We start from the raw sequence: 20,759 nt of genomic DNA on the forward strand, positions 1-20,759 counted from the left end.
TGATTCATCCATGCTTACGCTTAAATTCTAAAATCACTATTTATAGAAATAAATATATATAGTATAGCTTTTTGTGCCTTTAAAACCAAACAATATTTTTCTTTAAGATTATTTTTCTTTAAAATTGATTCCTATCTCTACTTGGCTCTATAAAATATATTTTCTTTCTGACCACTGGTCGATTTCATCTTTAATAACAAGAAAAACTTTCCAATGTTCTGTGTCTCAGGTGAACTGTCACTAAGATAGTTTAGATAAAGTGATTGCAGTTTTCTGGTCTATATTTCAGTAACATGACGATAGAAGACATTTACCATCACATATGTACAAAACAAAATGTGTCTTTCTAGTGCTTAAATGTTCTGAAGAACTGCAAGATTTGCATAAAGTGTTACTAAACCCACAACTGTAAAATCAGTCTGTATATGCAGTAAAGCATGCTTATTATACTCATTGTGGAATCTAAGGAGTTAATCCTCCGCAATGTGTAAAAAGCCTGTTTGATCCTGTCTTTTCTGATCTTCCCCTTCTTCTACTGTCCCCAATCCAGCTGCTGATAGTACAGAGCTCTAGGAGTCACTCTGCACATGTTCAGTTTTTATTGCTAGAGAGTTGGGTTTTTTTTTTGAGTGGGTGCATGTGATCAGTACAGGGCCAATCAGCACTGTCTAGACTGTCACTGTCAGGGGGTCAGGGGTTATGCAGCCTCATAGGACAATCAGAGCAGAATGAAAACTCCTCCTACAAGCTTTAACCAGTACTGGAGACTATACTGCTCATGAGAAAAGGTATTTAGCAGTTTATATTTACTAAAATAATTGCAAATAATTACTGTGGGAGACCAGATATAGTGAATGCAGGATCATGGGTTTAGTAACACTATAAGTAGAAGAAGCACAATCCATTTTCTGCAGGTCTAGATGAACTTCTGCTGTTCTTTCTGATTAATAAAATTATGAACAAAATTGTATGAAGAAACCTCTAAATTAGGGTGTACACAGTATAAATGGCCCAACCTAAGATACTATTATATGTTTAAACTTTTAAAATACATATTTGAGACGTGGCATTCAGAAACAAAATATTTAATATGGCCAGATTCAAACAGGAGAACCAATAGAAATGTGCCTGATTTGTACCAATTGGACCCTAAACTTGTGTCCAAAATTTTTGAAAATCTGTTACAGTATTACACATTTTACTACATCTAATGTTTATGGGAAGGGTGTAAATACAAACATAGATGCCCAGGCACCTATTATGGAGTTCGTAAACAGGGAAGAGTCCCATCAATGCCTAATGAAAAATCATGTTCAAGACCGATTGGCCCTGGTTAACCACAGAAAAGAAGCTTCTCAACTTTGTTACTTGTACCTGCAAACTATGCAGTGTATGTGGCCACCAATGGTAAAGAGTATGAAAAGGAGCCCTATACATCTACAATCTAGGTTTCTTACCTCTACTCAAGGCTATTAAAAATATACAAAATACTGTACGTTGCCCTTCTCTGACTACCAAAGTTAAAGGGCTGTAAATAGGGATGCATTATATGCCACTTGCCCTCAGTGGGGACCTCAAAATTGTGCTATGGGGCCCTCTGATTTCTAGTTACACTTCTGGTTTACAGTGGTAATTTTGTGTATGTGGGGAAGCTAGCTTAGACCTTTTTTCATCATCATCATCATTCCATTATTTTGCACCATTTCTTGACTTGGAAAATAAGCTGTGAATAGGATGAAGAATGAAGATGATTAAAGTATAGGGGGAAAATATGTTCCCTCACAGGGCATTACTATTCATAATCATTTTGTAAAGTGCTGCACAAACTGATGTCGCTATAAAAATCCTGTATAATAATATAATAAAATAATAATAATAATCATCATCATCAATTTTGTTTTTTTTATTAATTCAGTCAGGGAAACTACTTAATGTTTTTTTTTTAGTGTAGCATCACTGAACATACTTCCAATACAATGAGGCAATTTTTGGTACTCTGTCTATGGCCAGTAGAAAGCAGAACTCCCAACTTTTTTAACCTGCAATATTAATATAAGTTATGTCTCAAGAGTTTTGTGCCACGTTATGTATGGATGTACTTTTTCATTTTGAAACTTTCATTGAGGCCAAGAAAGTATAGCTCTCCCTCCTTTTTCTGCCTGCTGCAGCTATGAGAGCTGCATCTTTTATACACAGAAGCTATAATGTTCTGTGAATGGATAAGAGGAGAGGAGGGGCAGAAAAATGGCATTGTGGCTTCTGTGTTTGAAAACCACAACTCTCATAGCCACAGTGCTGGAAGTAAAGTAAAGGCAAATACTATCTAGGCCTCAATGAAAGTGTAAATATTAAAGAACGTACAGTCATACTTGAAGTTGCATATACTGAACCTCTTGAGACCTACAGTAACATATTTACAATGTAGATTAATAGAAATGCCTGGAGTTGTGCTTTAAGTGTATGTGTCTACCATTAAAAGGCAACTCTAATATTCCAAAGGACCTTCTTGCTTTGGGATACTATGTAAAACCTTGGCAGAAGAGGGACCTGGATTGTCAGTAAGACCAAAAGTGATGTAGATAATGATAAAATGGAACTAAACCCCTTAATTTAAAGTGTTGCTAAACCCATGAAAAACAGAACATGGAAATTAAATTATTTTAGTAAATATAAACTGCTAAATACCTTTTCTCATCAGCAGTTAGAGCAGTCTTGTGACTTCTATCTGTATCCAGCAGAACATTGGTTAAAGCTTGTAGGAGGAGTTTTCATTCTCCCTTTATTGTCCTATGAGGCTGAAGGACCCCTGACCTTCTCTCTGGACAGCACTGATTAGCCCTGTGCTAATCACATGCATTCTCCCAAGAAAGCAAAAACTCTCTAGGAATACACACCAAAGTGAGGATGCGCAGCTTGCCCCCAAGGCTCTGTTCTATCAGCAAATGGATTGGGGAAAGTAAAAGAAGGGCAGAATTAGAGAAGGCAGGACCAGACATCCTTTTTACACAATGCAGAGGTTTAACCCCTCAAGTTCCACAGTGAGTATAACAAGGCATGCTTTGCTGCATATGCAAACTGATTTTACTGTTGTAGGTTTAATAACACTTTAATTATATCCCAAAAAGTTAAATTCAAGGCATTCTGTGAATGATAACTATCACAGTTTCTTGTGCTCTCAACCAAACTGTGAAGTCATCATGGCTTCTATAAATGATCACATGTGCCACAAGGAAACTGCATTAAAAGTGTTAATAAACCCACAACAGTAAACTCAGTCTTTATGGAGTACATAATCATACCTCATTTTGCTTGAGCACCTTATGCATACCTTTGGTGGCACACAGTGGCTTGATCTGTGATCTGTCCCTCAGACACAGTGAATCACAGATCGGAGTACAGGGCCACTTTCAATGGACCTGTGCCAAAGGATTGCTGTGACCAACCCACCCCAGAGCAGTAAAGTAGCACTATGGTGACCCTTCATTGCTCTGATGACAGTATGTATATACAATTGTAAATACTTTTTTTTTTACATACTGCCACCAGAGCAACTGCAGTGTCACTATGGTGACACTGCACTGCTGTTGCGGTGATCTTTTACAATGGTTGGCTGCTCTGATATCACTGTATGTCAGTGCCACCAGCCATTGTCTCTAAACACCACCACAGCAGTATAATGTCACCAGACCAGTGCTGCCATTCACCATAGTATCCCTATTCACTGCCCCACCAGTTACATTGTCCCCTAATCACCCTCACACCAGTCCCAGTATCCCTGATCATTACCACACCAGTCACAGTATCTCTAATCACCACTGTATCAGTTACAGTGTCACCTAATCACCCCAGCACCAGTCACAATTTCCCTGATCACAACCACACCAGTCCCAGTGCCCCTGACTACCATCACACTAGTCATAGAGTTCCTAATCATCGAAATACCAGTCCCAGTGTCCCTGATCACTGTCATACCCAGTATCACCAGGCCAGTGTAAGTCAGCAACAGTGTTCCTAATTGCTATCACACTAGTCCAGAGTGTCAACAGACCACTGTAAGCTGGCAACAGTATTTCTGGCTGCCACTACACAAGTCCTAGTGTCACCAGACCAGTGCAGCCAGAAACAGTCTTCCTAATCACCACCACACCAGTACAGTGTTGCCTCTGTTAGCTACCTGTACTGACCCTGGACTGTTTATTGACCACATTTGTGTCTGGACTGATCTTTTGCCTGTTTTCTGACCATGTCTCTGCCTCCCACTTGAACTGTAATGCAAGAAGAGTTTAAATTAAAGCGCCACACCATTGCTAAGAGGTCCAAATACTACTTCTTTCCATTCAATGTCAGGGATACAATTCAAGAAGTATCCAATGCATTTTTGGGGTCTAAGTGCCCCCTTCATCAGGGCTTGACTGACAACAAAGTGAACAAACCAGAAGTGAACTGGACCTACAATAGTATTTATTCTAGTATGAATTTAAAGCAAAGGCTTGATCAGCAGCTTGCTTCTTTCTGTGTTCAAAATGTTTAGCATTTTTAGTCTTTTTCTTTAAATAGCAAAAAAAAAACAGTGATGAATAAATGCCACCAAAAGAAAGCTCTATCTGTCTCAAAAATTATATAAAATTCATGGCTGAGTAATTGTCATACAAGTGTGACAACACTAAAATCTGAAAATTGGCCTGAGCAGGAAGGGGATGAAACAGTTCAGCCTTGAAAGCGTTGAAATGATTAAATGTTGATATGTTTACTACTTAAAGCATAAGCCATTCCACATAGGTTAGCTATGTTCTTTGAATATGGAGATGAGGAGTTGAAGTAGCCATGTGCATAACTTGAGATTGTTCATTTTGTGCACAGAAAAAAAATGGAAAACTTTTTGCAATATATACATTTGTATACACTAGATAAGTAGGTGAGTGCCCCTTCACTTACCATGCTTGGATGCAGGTATTCGTACTGTAAACTACTCTTTAGATTCCCACAAGCCTCTGTATTTTAGGGAGACTGCTCCTGATGAAGCAGAGGTAGTTGAGCATGTGATTTGCAGCCAGGTGTGTGGTCCTTCACTGTAAATCCCAGCATGCAGGCAGAAAGGCAGGAGTTTAATAGCATAAGGTTTCTACAGAAGACATAGCTACTGTAGTAGTACTGCAGGGAAGCATTTGTGCCTCAAGTGTGATGGTCCTGTATCTCCAGGCACTCACTTGTGGTACCAGTTCAGGGATCCTCAGACCTACTGTGAACCTCACTATGGTTGCAGAGGCTAAGTGGAACCACCTGTTTATATACCTTACTATTTACTGAAAGAATAGTGATCGCTATCTAGTACTGTATCTGTGGCTACAGAGCCTTATGGAGACTGTGCTGTACTGCCATCTAATGTCCTTGTGGATTAACATCGGAATCGCTCTTATTAGCTCCTGTTTGCATAACTTCATAATTGGTCTAACATTGTTAAGTATTGTATGCACACCCCTTTGCCATTTTGACAATTCCCCTGTCTGTTACATTTGGGAGTTAACTGGCATCACTTCTGATTTCAGTATTACTTTAAGGCAGTTCATAGAATATGCATTTTTTTTCTATCAACCAGGGGTTGAAAGAAAAAAAAATACCTCGATTCCCCCATCCCCACATTCAATATGGATGGGGGATTCTTTCCCACTGTGGTATTCTGACGGTGGGGAGCATTCTCTGCTGTCAGAATTCAATGATCAGTGTTGCCGGCTATAGAAAACCTGGCAAGCTGATTGTACACAAGCTGATCAATAGATTGTCTTGTGTACAACCAGTCTGCCCATACATGGATAAAAATTTGCTTGTCCCTGCTGAATCAGCTGAATTTTGATCCATGTATAAGGCCTTAAGTCTGATAGGAAGCAATAGGGCTTGCAAGATATGATGTGAAGGGCACAGGCCTTACTTCAAAATGCTGGTTAATAAAATTGATTCACTTTTTGGCTTGATATGACATTAGTTTCATTGGCAATTTGCAAAACAAAAGTGTTAAGTATGTCAGATTGTAAGGTAATGCAAGCCACAGTAATTTCCAACTATACTGAAAATGCTATCTGAATATGTTATTGCAAGAAAAAAAGATTACTTTATGGTGCTATAATGCTATCATTGGATATAAAAAGAAGTTGCACATTTTTTTTACTCACATGGAATTTTATTCAGCTCGTTCATGAACTTCTCTTTGAGCTTTGAAAAGTGATTATCTTTCCCATCGCTTGGAGCCGAAGCCTCCGTGGTGTTCTCCCGTAAAGCAGGTGCGACAATTGTTGTTTGGGGTGCTGTCATCGCCTCATGACGGCTCTCGCTTGACTTCATTTTGGCCCTAAGGAACTGTTGCAGATGAAAGATAACAGGAGAAATATTATTTCTAAAGATCCAAGATGAATTCTATCTCACAGCTAGTGAAAGTCATCAAAAGCTGCATCTGCTGTGCACCTGCTCACTAAATAAATATGACTTCATTTGTGCATTCATTGGCGTTGCTTCATATGATATTTAACAAAAGAACATTTTTTTTACTATATAACATACGCGTCTCTGGGTATACATATACACTAAGTGTCGTTCAAGCTTATCTGGGGCTTATACTTTTCTTTTTCATTTCATTACAAATGTTCTAGAAGATATTATTGTACTTTAGCACAATTTCTCCCAACAGTTTTGAATACACTGTACTTTTTAAGACTACACTCTATGTAATTCATAAAACTGCTATTTCCTTGTTCAAATTATTTATTCTTTTAGTAAAAAACATGGTATAGAACAAGTAAAGACAGGCCGCCACAGTACATTAAGCATGCACAATTTACATAGATGTACAAAGGACATAAACAGGTACAAAGCAATACATTTCACAGTGCCTTATAGAAGTATCAGCTGTTCAGCCTACGTATTATCATAGTACACAATGAGAAAATCAAGAAAGAAACGGTTAACTAGACTAGGACATTAGGGACTGGAAAGACCTCCGGCCAGGAGGCATTAAGAAAATCCAATCCATAGGCTTGGTATGAATCATGGTATATTGTGGCCTGGGAAAGACAGAGACAGTATGAGAGAGTTGTAAGAGGTGAGTGGGTCTTAGTAGCAAAGGTACCTGGAGGAGCCAACTAACAAGTCTTAGGCTGAGCCATGGTAATGGCGTAATTAGTAGGGTATACAGCCCATATTGTGAAAAAAGAGAGTAAGAAGAGAAAAGAGGAGGAGAAAGATAAGGGGAACAGGGAGACAAGGGTCTCCAAGGCTGGTGTGGCTATAGCTGGTTGACGAGCTGGGTATGCCTACAGGGATGGGTCACCATGGTAGAAGTATCGACTCATCAAACTCAGGTAAAAGACAATGTTTGATCAAAGGCAGCCATATTGCCTCAAATTTACTTATCTGGTCCTTTTCCAGGGCTTCCATTTTAGCATGAATCAGGTGCGGTGCATTTTGTGTTTAGTCTCCGCCAAAACCAATAAGAGGGATTTCCACGCTTTGGCATTCATCTGTTTTGCAGCTGTCGGAAGCTGGATAAAGAGCTTGAATTGTCTGGTCATTGTAGATGCTGGCTTTAGATTGAGGAGAGCGTTGGTTGGGTCTGGTTGGAGGGGTGCCTCAAAGAGTTATGTGACAAGCGCAAAGATCGCCTTCCAGAAGTTTTAGACCACTGGAAAATCCCACCAAATGTGCCTGTGAGTACCTGGCTCTAAACAGCCAGCAAATTTTGCAAATTTTGCAATTCTGGTTGGTTCCAGATACCACCTGACTAGAACAAACTTTATAATTGACGTCTACCGGAACTACGTTGGGCAAGGAACCTTTGGTACTGTAGCTTGCCATATCTCCGACCATTCAGCTGTGTCAAAGATGCAGATCAAATCTTTTTTCTACCTGACATAAGATGGGGTACCTTCATCAGGTTTAAAAAGAATATGATTGTAAAAAGTCGAAATAAGGCCTCTGGCATGAGGGTCTTTGTTACAGATTTGTTCAAACCATGATAGATGAGTCAATGAACTACCTCTATGCATGTAGTGTGAATACAAATTTTTAACTTGTAGGTAACAGAATAACTCTCATCTGGGGAGACCAAATGATTCACAGAGAGTTGGAAAAGAGAGAAATGAGGTTGCATTGACCAATCTGAATAAGCAGATAAGGCTATTCCACGAATGAAACAATGCAGGGCTATCCCAGGATAGGTAAAAGAGAGGAGTGGATCGTGTGGGGAGTGCAGACTGTATACAATCTTGAGTTTCTCCCAAACTGACAAATAGTGTTTTGTGATGAGGTTGTGCATAAAATCTACATACGGATCAATAGTAGTTTAATCACAGATAGAGGGTCATAATCAACCGTTTCAATTGACACCCACAGAGGGGGTTTCATGTACCGCGTGGTATTTGGGTAGGTGAGCCAGGTGGGATACGTAGTAGTAGGATGAAAAATTTGGGAGACCTAGTCCCCCGTGAAGTTTGGGGAGATATAAGGTAGCTTTGGGTATTCTTGGTTTTGACTTACCCCAGACAAACATCATGGTTTTCCTTTGCAAAATTCTCAGGTAGTACGTCATAAAACTCTAATGAGATATAAGACCTTGGGCAGTACAATCATTTTGACAACATTAATTTTGACAATCCTTGAAAGCGGAAGAGATGACCCTTGCACCCATCAGGCCTGTCACCTGTTTCAGCATTGGAGGGTAGTTGGCTGAGAATAGATCAGAGTTCTTAGCAGTGAGCTGAATGCCCAGATAAGAGAGGCGGTGAGAGGCCCATCCGAACGGCAACGCCCCTTGGGCCAGTCGCAAGTTTTCCTCTGACATATAGTAAGTGCAGTGGATTTCTGGGCATTAACAGAGAATCCCGAAATGGTTGCAAACGGTGTGGCCATCAAGTTTGGTGCAGATATGTGCAGGGATGATAACAAAAAACAATATTGTCTGCATATAAGCAGATTTTGTGATGATAACCACCCATTTCAATGCCGGGGACAGTGGAGTCAGCTTTTATGTATTGCGCCAAAGGCTCAATAAGAAGAGCGAATAATAGAGGATAGAGCAGGCATCCTTGGCACGTGCCCCTTTTGATGTTGAACAAATCTGATTTATAGCCAGCAGATTTGATATATGCTCTGGGTGTGTCATAGAGAGCTTAGATCCAGCATAGGAAGTGGAGACCAAAGCCCCAATTCCATACGGTAAAGTGTAGGTAGGGCCATGACACAGTATTGAAAGCTTTTTGTATATCTAAGGGCAGGCAGCAAGAGGGGATATGGCGTGATTTGGCTGCAGGGGCTATTAGCACAGCTCAACATATGCTGTCACTGGCCTGGCAGACTGGGATGAACCCTACCTTTTCGCAGTGGATCAGACCTCCAATGACGTTGTTTAGTCAGGTAGCAAGAATTTTGGCCAAGAGCTTGATGTCCAGGTTTAATAAGGAAATAGGACAGTAATTAGTCCAGGTAGAGACATCAGAATGGGGTTTTGGGAGCATGCATTTTATAGCTGTCAGTGTTTCTGGTCATTAAGCATGTCCGTCCAGCAGAGTGTTAAAAACTATAGTTAAGATAGAGGTTAGGAGCTCTGTAAAAGTTTTATAATATATCCATCAGGGCCGGATGTTTATTCAATTTCAGAGTACGAATGGCAGTAGATAACTCAGCTTCAAAGACAGGGGATTCTAGCTGGTCTCGGTGGGGTTGAGAAAGTGTCGGCAAGGTAGCAAGGTAATATGTGAGAAAAATTCTTCCGCCAGGGTAGTATCACATCACTTTCAGACATATAAAGAGATTAGATGCAACTGGAAATTGTGTAAGATCTTTACCGGGTTGCTTTTGTATGTGTCCCAAGCCACTTTGAGCCAAATAGGTTTAGTAAGCTTGTCAAGTGACTTAACCTCCCTAGCGGTCTGATTATGTCAGTATTTCTGTGCTCAAAGCTGTACATTTTTTTGCATGGAAATATGTTGTTTCTTTATTGTAGGCCTGTAATTCTTAGGAATAACTCACTGAAATCTGTCCGAACAAGAGTCTAGTAAACATCCCATGTATGATAAAATTTGAAACACGAAATCATAAATTATAATATAATGAATAATCATAAAAAATAATAATATCATAATAATACATTTTATTCAATAATATAATCAAACCAAAAACACTGAAATTTGAAATAGAGCGCCAAGGTCGCACATCACTAACCTTAGTCGCAAAATCATTTTCAGTGTCTGATGACGAATTTCCCCACAAATCATTATCACTCAATTCTGCAAGTGGTTCTAATTTACTATCGCTGTTCTCTAGCTGGTCTAAAATCGCTTTTGACCTAAAGAGACGCTTTTTGGATGCCATGGACATTTCTCAGTTTCCAGGCAGAAAGAACAGTAAAAATGCAGGCAGGGCACAGGACAAAGCACTAGGGACAAAATGTATGTGAAATGCTTTGATACAGTAATGTTATACTATGAGATTTTAGTGTATTGACTGAATGTCACTTTTAAACTTTTTGAATTTCCCGCCGGTTCTGTCCCCCATACGTCCCGTACGTCCCGATGCTCGCAGGGAATGGAACCCGGAAGACGGATGGAGATGGCCGGGGGTGCTGCAGGGGGGACATTGAGGGACACTGAGCAACGCTGCAGGGTAATCCCGAGTTTAGCTCGGGGTTTCCGCTTTTGGTACTGAAAGTTAACCCAGAGCTACACTTGGGAATACCACTAGGGAGGTTAAGCGTCCGTACCAGTAGAGTGTCTGGTTTGTTAGCTTTGAGATAATAAGTGTGTCTGGAGTGCCGCAGAGATTTGTCTGCCAATTCGGTAAGAAATATATTAATAAATCAAATTCCAATCAGGCTTTGTCTAGTTAAAGTTTTGTGGTCAGGGATGGGTTGGTTTGGAATGCTACGTAACAGGTGTTAAAGTCCAACTCCAATTTGTGTTAGAGGGCTTTGCGTTCTCATTTGAAATAAAACTGCTATTTCATCACACTGCATCATATTAAAATGCAGTAGAAACAAAAAACTCTATAACAGTTGATGCATTATTGTTCTTAAACTGGGTTTGCATAGATTGGTATGTTAAAGGATAATTCCAAAAAACATGAAAATGATTATGTAAAATGTTGATTATAACTATCAACAGCATACTTAGATAACTAGAGACATAACTAGTAACAACTAGGCAGATACTGAAATACCATTGTTAGATTAAAGTATGGAGAATATAGCAGTTCATACTAGCCTTCCCTTTCTCTTAACGTATACACATGCCCATATCATAATTTATAATTACTGAGAGAGTTTGCACACTGTTGGGAAGAGTGCAAAGTACTAGCCCATTAACATGTAAAAGAAATTACAATAGGTTTTGGTTAATTGCATGTGTTTATATTCATTAACACTATAGACTGCAACAGAAGGTTTAACATTCTGAGCTTTCTAAAAAAATATATACAGTATAATATATATATATATATATATATTGCCAAAAGTATTGGGACACCCCTCCAAATCATTGGCTTCAGGTGTTCCAATCACCTCCATGGCCACAGGTGTATAAAATCAAGCACTTAGGCATGTAGACTGCTTCTACAAACATTTGTGAAAGAATGGGTCACTCTCAGGAGCTCAGTAAATTCAAGTGTGGTACCGTGATAGGTTGCCACCTGTGCAATAGTCCATCCATGAAATTTCCTTGGTGTTAAATATTCCACGGTCAACTGTTAGTGGTATTATACCAATGTGGAAGCAACTGGGAACAACAGCAACTCATTCACAAAGTGGTAGGCCACATAAAATGACAGAGTGGGGTCAGCGCATGCTGAAACGCACAGTGTGTAGAAGTTGCCAACTGTCTGCAGAGTCAATAGCTAAAGACCTCCAAACTTTGTGTGGCCTTCAGATTAGCACAACAACAGTGCATGGAGAGCTTCATGGAATAGGTTTCCATGGCTTTGCAGCTGCATCTAAGCCTTACATCACCAAGTGCAATGCAAAGTGTCAGATGCACTGGACTCTAGAGTAGTGAACATGTGTTCTCTGGAGTGACCAATCCTGCTTCTCTGTCTGTCAATCCGATAGATGTGCCTGGGTTTTGGTGGTTGCCAGGGGAAACAATACTTGCCTGACTGCATTGTGCCAAGTGTAAAGTTTGGTGTGGGGTTGTTTTTTCAGGGGTTGGGTATGGCCTCTTAGTTTTAGTGAAGGGAACTCTGAAGACATCAGCATACCAAGACATTTTGGAAAATTTCATGCTTTCAACTTTGTGGGAACAGTTTGGGGATGGCCCCTTCCTGTTCCAACATGATTGCACACCAGTGCACAAAGCAAGGTCCATAAAGACATGGATAAATGAGTTTGGGGTGGAGGAACATGACTGTCATGACCTCAACCCAATAGAACACCTTTGGGATGAATTAAAGTGGAGACTGCAAGCCAGGCCTTCTTGTCCAACATCAGTGCCTGACCTCACAAATGTGCTTCTGGAAGAATGGTCAAACATTCTCATAGACACACTCCTAAACTTTGTGGACAGCCTTCCCAGAAGAGTTGTAGCTGTCATAGCTGCAAAGGGTGGGCCAACTCAATATTGAACCCTACAGACTAAGATTGGGATGCCATTAAAATTCATGTGCGTGTAAAGGCAGGCGTCCCAGCAATATAGTATACATAAAAAAAAAAGAATTAGAGCATAGAGCTCATTGACAGCATGTTGCATGTCAGGTATCTCTGCCTTTTCTTAAGTTAACTGCTACAAAATGACTATATATAACACTATCATCAGTCCCACCCCTCAAGCCAGCGTACTAGATGTCATCCTAGACTCCCATCTGTCCTTTCAGTCCCAGGTCCAATTGCTGACAAGCTTGTGTAGACTTCACCTCAGCAACATCTCCAAGATACGACTGTTCCTAACCTCAGAAACCACTAAGCAACTCATTCACTCCCTTGTTATATCACGCCTCGACTACTGTAACTCCCTTCTTATTGGCCTACCTCATCGCAGGCTATCCCCACTTCAGTCTATCACGAATGCTGCTGCCAGACTCATCCACCTTACTAAGCGTTCTGTATCTGTCACCCCTCTCTGCCAATCCCTCCACTGGCTTCCGATTGCCCAACGGATAAAATTCAAAACACTAACACTGACGTACAAAGACGTTCATAACACTGCCCCAAACTGCATCACCGATCTTGTCTCCAAATATCACCCTAACTGTACTCTCCGCTCCTCACAAGACCTCCTACTCTCTAGCTCCCTTGTCTCCTCTTCCCATGCTCATCTCCAGGACTTCTCCAGGGCTTCCCCCATCCTCTGGAACTCCCTACCCCAATTTATCAGACTATCGCCTACTCTGCTCACTTTTAGGCGCACTCTGAAAACCTATCTCTTCAGGGAAGCCTACCCCGCCCTCAGCTAATACTGGAATCCTCTACTCTCCCAACCACTCCATCCCCCACAGTTATTACCTTTTGTACCACTATCCCCTCCCTACTAGATTGTAAGCTCCAAGGAGCAGGGCCCTTGAATCCCTCTTGTATTGAACTGTATTGTTACTGTACTGTCTCCCACCATATTGTAAACTGTTGGCGCTTTATAAATCCTGTACAATAAATAATAATATATATATAGTATTTTTAGTTCTAATAAACAAAGACGTTATATAAAGAAAACCTAAAAGACTTTTCTGGGTCACAGGAGTAAACTTAGTTTTGCACTCCTGTGATCCGCTGTTGGCTGATGTCACAAAGCTGTTCCAGGCTCTGGAAGGATTCTGACAATAATGTCAGGAATCACTAAAATATCTGATCTGCAGCAGGCTCAGCCTCTCAGTGCACCTCTGAGCGCCTGAGCCAACCTGCACCAGAGAGCACTGGAGGGGCAAAGCAGAGAGCAGTGACTGACAGACATCACTCCCTGCTCAGGGCAGACTGAGAACGGAGTGATCAGTCAGTCTTAGAACCATCAGGGTACAGCTGCAACATCACAGCGATAAAGCAGCCATATAAGTGAATATAGATTTTATTTTTTTTATTCCCCTACTTCCCCTTTAACATTAAAAAAATGTGATGACACCCATTGGTGTTCACCTATCATTCATAAAAAGGCTTATTCATCAAACATGTTTAACAAAAGGGGGTCGGGGGGTTAACTTATTCAAAAGACTATCAAAGTTTTTGTAATTGCCTGCCTTAATTGCACAAGATAGATTTCAGTAGCACATTTTGCTATCTGACAGATCTTTCAGCTAGCGTGTAGTATATACAGCAACTTAAATGGTGCAGTTACTAAGCAACTTTGTGATACAGTAATGACTCTCAGTTATGAGTCTGCAAGTAAATAAGTATTTTTAGTGTACTAACATTAATGAACAATGAGTGCTGAGTGCATTTGCTTTTATAAGTGCCTTAGTAGTCATGCATCAAAAAAAAAAAATGTTCTATTGGAGAGGTGGGGGTAGCTTTAGCAGTCATGTAGACATTTATGGCTATAGTTATAGTTCTATTATAATTGTTTTTTTGTTTTTTTTACTAAGATTCCAAAATTGTGCTTGTGGACATGTGTAGGTGAAGATTGTGATTTCACAGCAACTCGGGTAAGAAATATTTGACTTAAGTATTAAAGTACTTTGTAATGATTGCTAGAGGGATGCTGTGCTATTGAAAGGTCTTGGGTGAGGTCAAAGTGTGCTCTATTATATAAATTTGCCTGGAGAAAGCACACAGAAAGACAGAGTGAAGAGAACATAAGGCTAAGTGAAATGATGTCAAATGCTGGTTGTTCACAAACAGAACAATGTTAGGATTACACATTAAGGTTAACGTGTATCTATTCCTTACACAAACGGTTTTAAAATGACAATTTTAAGATTGTAAAACTAGTATTAGTACTTTGTTCTAAGGGGGCTCAACTATCATTGTACTACTTTTCTATTACTTCAGCCATTACTTTGCTATTATTCTATAAATGATATGGTCTAAATAAAACAGAACAAATATCATGTTCGGAAGCTTTTTGGATACAGCAACTGATTCTGATCCTACATTTGCTGGCTAGACTTACAGCTTTCATACCATTAATCATACATGCACTAAATAAAAAAAAGGATTATGATGTATTTTTGGTGCATTCTTTATTGGGTATGATGAAACGCATCTTGTAAAACAAGTTCCACCAAAAATGGAATACATGTAGCCAGGGGCGGACTGACAACACATGGGGCCCCTGGGCAATAGGGGATCATGGGGCCCCTGTGTCCTTGCCCACACTCAAAGCACACCCAAAAAAGCCCACTGCCTGAGTTTCCAAATGGTCAATCCACCCCTGAATGTAGCATAATCATATTTTGAGATGAATTGATGTATCTTCAACGTGAAAAGGGTGTGTTGTGCTCTTGTGCAGAATACATCAAACCAATCAAATAAAAAAGATATTAGGCTGAAAAACGTGATATCGGAATTCAAACGATGAGTTGAGTTGAAATGACACAGTATGTACATCAATTTATTAGATAGAAAGTGTTATAAGGCTAATAAAATGTTAAATGGTTTGGTCTAATAGGTCACTATAACAGCCACAGAAATAAGCATATCATATTTAGAAAAAATTGAGATTCGTATACTAATAAGTGCACATGGAGAGACACTGTTCACCTATGAATGACGGACCATTGTTAAAGGAGTGCCTGTTAATCAACCTGTTAATTTATCCATCAATGCAAAATAGCCTGGCCTAAAAGTTTTCAATAAATGAATGAAAATTTTGTACAGACTCATAGTGATCAACGCCATCCTCATATTATCCTCATATTATATTTCAACACCATCAAAAAACTTTGTTTATACGCAATTAAATATTAATTTGTTACATTTGATTTTTCTTTTTTCCCCAATGACCAGTTCTATGTTATCATTTTTAGATTAGCTTATGTACTACGACTTGCTTTTTATTACATATATATGCTATATAATCATAACCTGGAATGTAGCTGATAACTGCTGTGGCGTGTCTTCCTTTGTTGCTGCTATATTATCTTTCTGCATTGTGGACAGGTATAGTCATTAATGCAGAAATGCAGCAGCCATCTTTGCAGTGCTCATCTCTTAAGTGTCTCCAGTGCAGGGCAGGGGTGGACTGACCATTTGGAAACTCGGGCACTGCCCGAGGGCCCGGGGTCAGTAGAGGGCCCCATGAGATGCCCCTGATACCTTTTTCATAGGCTTTTTTGAGTTTGGGCAAGGACACAGGGGCCCCATGATCCCCTATTGCCCAGGGGCCCCATGAGTTGTCAGTCCGCCCCTGGTGCAGGTTCAGCCATCTTGGCTGGGTCTGGAGGATGGTGATTGGCAGATGCAACAGAGCAAGGAAATAGTGAACTGGGTTGCTGGAGAAGGAGAGCTCTGTTGAGTCACCAACCTAGGGAATGCAGGGAGGAAGCCACTGTGGGGAACATGTGATGACAAACAATTTCTGGTGCTGAGCAGATGAGAGAGAGCACCATAAAGTTAAAGTGAAGGGGGAACAGCGGTGTTTGGCCAGAGTTTGTTGGAGCTGATGCTATGCTGCCCAGGAGAAGAAGGCTGATCAGAGACTGCTGCTGCCATCATACTCTGAACAATGCTGCATGTAAGGGGACAGTCCTGCAAGCAAGCAGGTGTGTAGGAAAGAGACTGGGCCAGCTCCCTGCCATAGCTGAGAACTCTCTCAGGTGAGAACTCTTAGAAGCAAAGAGAGCCATCTCCCTAAATGCCTGGTGAGATCAAACTGCACTAGAGAGCATTCCCACCATTTGTAATAAATTAAAAGAGGGATTGTCTCAGCAGGACTGAGAGAGAGAGATCACCAGCAACTTCGATTCCTGTCTGACTTGAACTTGACTTTTACTGAATCAGAGCATGTGTCTGGAGGCACAGTAAAGGGTGCCCTGGGACTGGTAAGAGACTATCATCATACAAGTTAATCTGTTGTCTGCTAGGAACTGTTGTGCTCTTTATAAGGGCCCACACATTTTCCGGACAGTGTTTTTTTGTATTCATCAATCACTGGTCACTGGGATTAAACTGTGACTGTTATAGCAAGTTAGGACTGCCTTTATATACTGTTGCTACTGTAGATAAATGCAGTTCACTTCTGTTAATTACTGATAGTAGAAATATTACAGGTATTTAACCATATCTCTGAGAGTAACATTATTGTCTTAAAGATTGTCTGTATAAGTGCACTTGCTTAACTTCTCTTCTTTTAGGCTATGCTTTGCCTAATAAAGTCTTTGAAATACCTTGAGGTGTGCTGATAAGTGGTGTGTGAAAAAGGTATGTCATCTTCAAAAGCCCCCAACTCAGAACAGGGTAATCCTGTACATATGAGATTTTCTGTTTTGCTTTTAACTTGTATTTTGAAAGCATTGTTGAAAGAGTTAGAATTCAGCGTGTTTGCATTTTGAACATGCTCATGTGCAGCTGTGTTAATTTGTATTTGCTTTAGCCATGTATCATTTTGCCTTTTTTATTCTGTTATACAATTTAATATTAGAGCATACTGAGTGTATGGTAGATGCATCTGAAATGAGTGTCAGAGACATTTAAAGTGATTTTAAAGGTTGTAATAAAAAAGAAACATGTTATACTTACCTGCTCTGCACAATGGCTTTGCACAGAGCAGTCTCGATCCTCTTCGTTTTGGGTCCCCTGTCAGAGATCCTGCTTCCCCCCCAGCTGAGTGCCCCCAATAGCAATCCTCATGGTATGGGGGCACTTGAGCAGGCTTGCTGTCGAGCCATGCTCCTGTGAATGGACATTGTCCATTCTCACACAGAGCACAGCTCAGCCCCGTCCCCACTCTCTCCTCATTGGCGCACTGGCTGTATATCTCCTGCTGCTGTGTTAGCCAATGAGGAGAAAGAGACCCAGGAGAACCGTGGCTCTCATGCACATTGCTGGATTGAGCTGGGGCTCAGGAAAGTATAAGGGCATCTGAGGGGGGATCTGCACCCAGAAGGTTTTATACCTTCATGCAAAGAATGCATGAAGGTAAAAAGCTTCTGCATTTAGACCACTTTAATATGCAACGCATTTTTACCTAAAAGCACCTAAAAACATGCTGCATCTGACTTGCTTCTTAAATCTGATGCTCATGTTCTCTAAGTGTATAAGATGTAAAGCTCACAGGTCATTCCCTATACTTCTCTTCAAGAAAATCAAAGTACCCCCAACAGTGCAAAAACAAAACCATCCAAAGAACGTTCAACTCACCTTTAATACCATTACAGATTTCAATACAATACAGATTGCTAGATGTTTTCGACCATGGTATAATGCTCTGAAAACCATTGAAAACTGTTTTTAAGCTCTGATATTGAATGAAGATTGCTTTATTATGAGTGAGCATCCTGTGAAAATCATTGTATAGTGTATTTCTGCCTGTTCCATTATGACTTAAAAGACTGAAATGCAATAGAATTATAAAGGCAAGTATACAATAAGTAGGGATAACGGATACTGTTTTCAAACTCATTTTTATGTACTGTAGCATTAGCATACCAACATAATGTCATTAAAGGCTCTAACACATACAATGAGAGCCCAAGATTTTCTAAGATTACATACCTGTATGCAAGGGGGGAGGGCAGCATTCTATATACCCCTCTTGCACATGCACAACGCTGTATCACAAATGCATGATATTGAAACATTGGTAAACCATCCAAGCCTCATGATTTGTATGTTAAGGCACATTTTAATGCATCTCTGTATTTATCCATACATCAATAAAAGTATTGCCAACAGAGTAAGTAACTGAATTTGTCTTGAAATTGGCATCTTGCAGTCCCTGCATAGTAGAGCTCAGTTTAGAGGTGGAAGAAAAAGCACAAGGAGCCAATTAATTAATTAAGCAGTGCAAAAAGTATATTGATAGGAGGAGAGATCAGAATGACAGAGAGATGAGCTCACCAGTGCACTTCTTCCTTTTTCGAGTTACCATATCCTTCTCTTTAAAGATGCCTATCCTGCTTTTAACTAATAAACTGTGTTTTTACTTTCTCCATCAGCTCATCCCCCACATCCAGGGGCGAACTGACCATTCAGGCACTCAGGCACTGCCCGAGGGCCCGGGGTCAGTAGGGGGCCCATGAGATGCCCCTGGTACCTTTTTATTGGCTTTTTTGGGTGTGCTTTGAGTGTGGGCAAGGACACAGGGGCCCCATGATCCCCTGTTGCCTGGGGGCCCCATGAGTTGTCAGTCCGACCCTGCCCGCAGCTATTATCTTTTGTATCACTCGACCCTCCCTCTTAGATTATAAGCTCTAACGAGCAGGGCCCTCTGATTCCTCTTGTTCCAAATTGTATTGCAACTGTACTGCCTGCCTTCATTTTGTAAAGTGCTGTGCAAACTGTTGGCACTATTTAAAGCAGAGCTCTACCCAAAAGGGGAAGTTCCACTTTAAGGACTGCTCCCCTGCTCTCCATTAAGGATTGGCACATTTGGGTGGTGGGGGGAGTGGGTACCCGAATTTGACAGGTACCCGCTCCCACTTCTGGTCTGATTGCCTAGGCGACCGGAAGCGGAAGGTGTCCTCCCTCACTGTAGTCTTTTGGGACACGTGACAGGTCCTAGATGACTACAGGACCATTCATACACAGTGGGTACCCAAGCTATCACAGCTGGGTGCCCACACTGAAGATGATCGCACCTGGAACACAGGACGGCCGCTGAAACGGGCTGCAGGGGACATACCATGGGACCGAGGGACAGGTAAGTGGCTGTTTCTTAAAAGTCAGCAGCTACAGTTTTTGTAGCTGCTGACTTTTATTTTTTGACAATGTGAGTGGAACTCCGCTTTAAATCCAGTATAATAATAATAAGACTCCATAAGAAATACTGAATCCATAAGAGTTACTGAACTGCTGCAGAGAAAAAACAGGTCTTTTTCCCTGTCCAAAAGGACTCTGTTCTGGACAGGATGGACAGTAATACAAATCTTTTAGCAAGTAAAAGGCTCTCTTATATGTATTTTGTCTGTTGATTTAGCTGATTGCTTCAGATTTAGTTGCAGACTACATTGGTCCTTAGTGTATATTTTGGCCTGCATTCTATGTATGCATAGAAAGATTATATTTGCCCGAAACGATTGAATTAAATACCAACTACCATGTCTATGTGCCTTCAGAGACAGCCTCGGCAGGTTAATCCTGGAGGGAAAAGAGCACTGCCCACATTAGATGTTTCCTCCAAGGATAGGGGGGAATGATCTGTTGTGTACAAACCTGGGAAACACAGTAATAGGAAATGAACATGGATGTTGATGTGTCTATAACAGAAGACCGAGATCACTAGCAAGTCATTTTCTAATGTGTGAATAATATGTTCTGTCTTTGGCCAGGTTAGGTTAAATTTTCTGAATTGTAGGGTTTTTTTTAGCTACGGATCTGTTATATCCATCTGTTTTAGCTTATTTTGTTGAGATATGCCTCTTTAGTAGTCATTAAAAAAACAAAAACTTTCATCAGTGTTAAGTTGCCTATATTTTGCAGCGTTGGAACCAAACAACTATAAAAAAGAAGTCTTGCATATTTCAAAAATCCCAAATCACTTTGAACACGTCTTGGTATTCAGTAAGACAAAAACTATTTTCTTTCATCAACTAGTCAAGATTTGCCATTCATTTATCTTTTGAAGAAATAAATGGCAGCTTGGAAAAGATATATTTTCAGACTTCTAACAGGTATGTGTTCTGAGGACTGAAGTTAAATGAACTTG

At 40.5% G+C, this 20,759-nt stretch overlaps 1 protein-coding gene across 4 annotated transcripts in view; it reads right to left on the bottom strand.

The window, feature by feature from the left end:
• SYT1 (synaptotagmin 1) overlaps nt 1–20,759 on the bottom strand; it is a 627,989-nt gene that overhangs the window by 203,975 nt on the left and 403,255 nt on the right. For all 4 annotated transcript variants that reach the window (XM_089674048.1, XM_089674049.1, XM_089674051.1 and 1 more), the window contains one exon: nt 6,168–6,351. In XM_089674048.1, the coding sequence (XP_089530174.1) occupies nt 6,168–6,336 (169 nt within the window). In that variant the 5' untranslated portion in view covers nt 6,337–6,351. The remainder of the gene's footprint in view (nt 1–6,167; nt 6,352–20,759) is intronic.

Source organism: Staurois parvus, unplaced genomic scaffold, assembly GCF_062004578.1.
Source record: "Staurois parvus isolate SC_StPar_1 unplaced genomic scaffold, SC_StPar_1.0 ptg000147l, whole genome shotgun sequence".
NCBI classification, from domain to species: domain Eukaryota; kingdom Metazoa; phylum Chordata; class Amphibia; order Anura; family Ranidae; genus Staurois; species Staurois parvus.